At 40.1% G+C, this 5,868-nt stretch overlaps 1 protein-coding gene across 1 annotated transcript in view; it reads right to left on the bottom strand.

The window, feature by feature from the left end:
* Positions 1-381: 381 nt before the first annotated feature.
* The window catches only part of LOC128250677 (uncharacterized), a 42,004-nt gene continuing 36,517 nt past the window's right edge, over positions 382-5,868 (bottom strand). Inside the window, exons 7-9 of the mRNA XM_052976280.1 lie at positions 3,554-3,597; positions 1,668-1,765; positions 382-387 (exon numbers count right to left, since the gene is read on the bottom strand). Of these exons, the coding sequence (XP_052832240.1) occupies positions 382-387; positions 1,668-1,765; positions 3,554-3,597 (148 nt within the window). The remainder of the gene's footprint in view (positions 388-1,667; positions 1,766-3,553; positions 3,598-5,868) is intronic.

The raw sequence follows: 5,868 nt of genomic DNA, 5'->3' as shown, positions 1-5,868 counted from the left end.
GGTATCAATCTTATGCAATGAAGTTTTAAAAGAAAAAAGTTATGAGTGCTTGTTTCTCAAATTTGAGGGTGATAATATAGTTCTATACTTTTTTATGAATATAGTTCTATAAGGGGACTTTTAATATATGTCCCTGGCATCATTGAGGTAAGAAAAAGATTATCAACAATACTAATTTTAAAAATATTATTTAGAAATTTATTATTCAATTTTCAATAAGGTAAAATCTTAAATTATCGACACATTATTAATAATAGCATAGCCTGGAAAAAACATGGATTACATGGAAAAATGTGAGCAAGAGAAATAATATTCTTAAGATTATAAACCTGGAAAAGTACAAGACAAGTTATTACACTTGGAAAAGTTCAGGACAGGTTATTACATCTGATCAAGTACAGAACAAGAAAATTTTTAATTAATATATGCAGCTAAGAATAAAATTTCATTAGGGACTGGCAAACCAGGAGGCTACACCAGGCTCCAATCTGATCTGGCAAGATTTCTACAGCTGGATGCCCTTCCTAATGCCAATCACTCTGAGTGTAGTGGGTGATTTTTACGTGCCACTGGCATCGGCCACGTTCAGGTGGTGCTTGTACTTGCTACCGGTACGAGGAGCCAGTCAGGCGGGACTGGCATCGATCCATGCATGAATGGTGCTTATTGTGTGCCACCAGCAAGGGAGCCAGTCAGGCGTCACTGGCATCGGCAACAACTACAATTTCCATTTTGATTTGATTTTACTTGACTCAATAGGTGTCCTCAAGCATGGTGTGTTGCCCGATGATTCGACGGTACTTTTTAAATGGGCTGGTTAGGCAACACTGCTATAGGCTACGGCTGTGATCTCACTTGCTGGGTCTTCTCAATCACAGCATATATACAGAGAGGTCTTGGTCTCTTGTCATTGCCTCTGTGAGGCCCAATGTTTGAAGGTCATGCTTCACCACCTCATCCCATGTCTTCCTGGGTCTCCCTCTTCCACTGTTAGAGTGATATTTCTTCACACAGCTCTCCTCATCCATACACAGCACATGACCATACCAGAACAGTTGTCTCTCTTGCACACCACATCTGATGCTTCTGATGTCCGTTTCTCTCAGGGCGCTCACACTGTTGTGTGCACACACTGACATTCATACTAGTGTGATCCAGAAGATCATACTAGCTTCTTTTCTTTCAAGCCTACATATGTCCTCAACAGTCATGGCCCATGTTTCACTGCTGTGTACCATGGCAGTTCGCACACATGCATCATACAATCTTCCTTTCACTCTGAGCGAGAGACCCTTTGTCACCAGCAGAGGCAGGAGCTTTCTTAACTTTGCCCAGGCTATTCTTATTCTAGTGGCAACGCTCTCTGAGATTCCACCCCCCACTACAGACTTTGTCACCTAGGTAGTGAAAGCTATCAACTACTAGTTTCTCCTCCTGGTATGTGATGGAATCTGTTTTCTGAACATCTTCAGTGTTTATTGCCTCTGTGCATCTGCCGCACACAGAAACTATCATCCCGATTAACCTTAATTGATGTTGCTACACCTCTTAGGCATTCATAGCTTATACTGGGTACATCTTATGGAGTTTCTACCTACACCTTTTCTGCAGATCAAGAAGGGCCATCTACCTGAAGGGGTTTGTAATTTGTTCACCTTCCTACTTACTAAGTCTTTGATTTTTGCAACATTGACTCTAAGGTCCTTCAATTCTAAATCTTGCTTCCACACCTCAAATTTCTTCTCTAGTTCTGGTGGCGATTCCACTATGAGAGCAAGGTCATCAGCATAGAGGAGCTCCCAAGGGGTAGCCTGTCTTGAATTCCTCTATTATTGCCTGGAGGACTATGATGAATGAGGGGGGGGGGTGAAGACTGATCCTTGGTGAACCCCTACTACCCAGAATTCTTCACTATACTCATTGCCAACCCTTACCTTACTAACAGCATCCCTGTACAGCTCTTACTAACCACTCGTCTATCCCTAGTTTCCACATCATCCACCAGATAAGGGATCGGGGGACCCTGTCAAAGACTTTCTCCATGTCAACAAAAGCCAAGTATAGGGGTTTATTTTTTGACTAGGTATTTCTCCTGCAGGTGCCTTACTAGAAATATAGCATCAATGGTGCTCCTACCTGGCACAAAACCAAACTGCATCTCATCTAGGCTGAACCTCTCTGTGACCTTCACCTGATCCAGCAGTTTGATACCCCTGTAGTTATTTCTATCTAAAGCATCACCTTTACCTTTGTAGCAATTGACTATGGTGCTGCTACACCAGTCATTGCGTATGACTCCTTCGTAGACTACCTGATTTACAACGCAGGTGACTAGACCATATCCCACACCACCAGATATTTTAAGCATCTCAGCAGTGATTCCTGATGGGCCGGGGGATTTTCCTGACTTCACATCCTTAATTGCTTTATCTACTAGGGTGCTATCAATTCAGGTAGCTGGTCCCTCAACTAGGTCAACATGTGACAGGCTCTCCTCCTCCCATTCATTTTCCACATTCAAGCAGCCTTTCATAATGGTATCTCCAAGCCTCTTTTTTTTGCAGAATCATTAAAAGCAAGTGCACCATAATCCATGCAGACACATTTTTCTCCTGTAACATCACAATTTTCTCTCACATAGTCTTGCAATTCGAAATACTTCAGTTCTTTGGTCCTCACATTGCTAAACATTGGCAAACTTCTTTTCTGCTTTTCCCATCCTTCCTTCTGGCTATCTGGTACAGTTCTCTGCTATCCCCACTCTTCCAGGTTACCCTAGGTCTGGAAGGGACTTTGCACCAGCCACAGATTTGGTTTGTGGCGCTAGTAAGCTGTCACATAGGAATTTCCAGTTACCTTCTATGTTACAAGTCTGTAGCTCCTCCTCTCTCTCAAATTTCTCAATGAGGATGTCCCTAAAACTCCAACCATGTGAAGGGTTTTTAAGCTTCCAAATCTTTTCTGGATTGGTCTGCTTCTTGACATCCTTCTGGCTTCGAGCCTAGTCTCTAAAGTCTATGCTGTGGGGTTATTTCTTCACCAGAGAGAGCCTTTGTATTTAAGAGCAACCATGCATCCCACTGTCTGGTGAGGATGAAATCAATCTGGCTAGCAGAGTCACCTGACTGATAGGCTATCAGGTGGCTGGCTGGCTTCCTGAAATTGGTGTTGCAAATTAACATGTTGCTTGCACCACAGAACTCCAGTATCCTAGTTCTCTCTTTATTTCGGGAACCGATTCCATGGCCCCTATGAATACTATGGAAGAGACCAGATTACCATCCAACATGCCCATTAAAATCTCCAGCCACAAAGATGAGGTCGTTGCCATTAGTTTTTCAGGTAGCCTGTGGAAGGATATCATAAAAGTGGTCCTTCTGATCATTTGGTAAGCCCATTTGTGGGGCATAGGCAGAGATAATTGTAGCTATACTATTCTGCAAGACTAGCCTGAGCTTAAGCACTCTATCGCATACCCTGACAACCTCTATGACCTTATACACCCATTTCTCTGCAAGGAGTAAGCCTACACCCCCTATTCCATCACTGTTACCTTCCCAGAAGATTTTATACCTATGTGCCTTGCCAGTGAGGATCCTGAGAAGTAACAAATACAAGGGGGAGACAAAAAGTAATGCCATTTCGTTTAGAACAGCTATAATTACCAACACAAGGATATGTATCATACATCAAAATGAAGCTGGGCCTCTGTGGATCACATCCCTACTTCTCAACATGGTCACCGTTTCTCTCAATAGCAATGTTCCACCTTTGAATGAGAGCATGTATCTCTGCCCCATAAAACCCTGTTGACTGTTCTTTGAGCCACTTTTCCACTACCTCCGCACTTACCAGATTTGGTGCCTTCTGACTATCATCTCTTCGGCCCCATGAAAGAGGGTTTGAGAGGCAAACATTATTCCAGTGACGAGGAAGTGAAAACTGTAGTGAAGTGGCTCAAAGAACAATCAACAGAATTTTACGGGACAGGGATACATGCTCTCATCCGAAGGTGGAACATTGCTATTGAGAGAAAGGATGACTATGATGAGAAGTAGGGATGTGATCCAGAGGACCAGCTTCATTTTGATGTACGATACATGTTCCTGTGTTGGTAATTATACCTGTGCTAAACAAAATGGCATTACTTTTTGACTCACCTTCGTAGAAGTAATAACTTGTCATAAAATTGTTAGTTTTAATAAAAGTTAATATTTTCAAAATCTGAATATTTTATTTTAAATTTTATCCTTAGATGCAATATTTTAAGTAAAAATTTTGTTCTGTATGTTACTAGATGTAATAATTTGTTCTGTACTTTTCCAGGTTTATAATTTTAAGTACATTATTTCTCTTGCTTGCATTTTTCCATGTAATCTATATCTGTGGTACCCTCAGGTGTATACAGCACTCGTACAGATGTCTGCTTATAGGTACATGATACAAATAAAAAAATTAAGCAAAATATGTACCTCTATCCACAGCACAGAAGTATATGAGCTGCCAGGGGAAACAGGTCATGCATGTTTAAATTAAAATTGTGGTGGGGGAGGGGGAGCAGGCATAACAGGTGTGCAAAAATGAAGCTGTGTTCAGACCCTGTACAAATGAATATTAGTCTGCACAGAGTTGACTTACAGGAAGAAGTAATATTTTATTATTATTATTATTAATACCATAATACACATGTACATTTTAATCAGCATTCTTATTGAGTAAACATTATACAATGAGAAGGAAGATGAAATACATGTGGCCTTAGCTGACAAGATGTTAATCAGAAAGAACCATATATATATATATATATATATATATGCATGTATGTATATGTACCTCTGTTTAATAATCACTGTTCTAAATTGTTGGTTCGCTGGCTGAATTCTCCAGCTATGCTTTCCATTGCATAAAAGGAGTGTAAAAGAGAGACAAAGAGCTAACAATAGTGTAGGATGAGTGTACATACTAGGCTTGGTGGCAGGCAATAAGTAAAAGAACACAACACACAACGTAAGGAAAGAATGAATCACAGAAACAGAGTTGGCTGTAGCTGAAAAAAGATCTGCAATAATTAATACAATAATCACAATATAAGATATTTATTACAATTGTAATGAATACTTTCCTTAAATGCTTTTCAAGTTAGTAAAGTAACTTTTTTTCACATTAATCACAAGGGTACTGACTAACTTTAGAATTTATAGCAGACAGTTTATTACAATATTAATGCACAAGTGTTATCCATTATATAAAAGTTATCTTCAGAAGTATACATTTACCACTTTGGGTGGTAATATCAGGAAATATAGCATACATACAATAATATAATTTAATTTTTACCAAATTAACCATGGTAACAAAAGTACACTTTAACAGTTCCCCATGACATGATGGGTAGCATTCTAGTAATAATATAATTCTTTGAAATTTTGGTACAAAACAAGAAATTTTTAGGGGAAGGGTTGGTAGTCAATTTCATTGGCCCTAATACTGGACAGCATTTAGTTTAAAAATAAAATTAACCATGACAGGATTTGAACTCTGAACATAAAAACCAAGAAGAATTGCTGCTAGGTATTTTGACCAGTGAGCTAACAATTTCTGCCAACTTGCCACCTTAATAATAATAATCATCATCATCGTTTAACGTCCGCTTTCCATGCTAGCATGGGTGGACGATTTGACTGAGGACTGGTGAAACCAGATGGCTACACCAGGCTCCAATCTGATTTGGCAGAGTTTCTACAGCTGGATGCCCTTCCTAACGCCAACCACTCAGTGTAGTGGGTGCTTTTACATGCCACCGGCACGAAGGCCAGTCAGGCGGTACTGGCAACGGCCACGCTTGAAATGGTGTATTTTATGTGCCAC

The sequence above is a fragment of the Octopus bimaculoides genome, chromosome 24 (assembly GCF_001194135.2).
Source record: "Octopus bimaculoides isolate UCB-OBI-ISO-001 chromosome 24, ASM119413v2, whole genome shotgun sequence".
Taxonomy (NCBI): Eukaryota; Metazoa; Mollusca; class Cephalopoda; order Octopoda; family Octopodidae; genus Octopus; species Octopus bimaculoides.
This window is presented reverse-complemented; position numbering and strand designations above follow the sequence as displayed.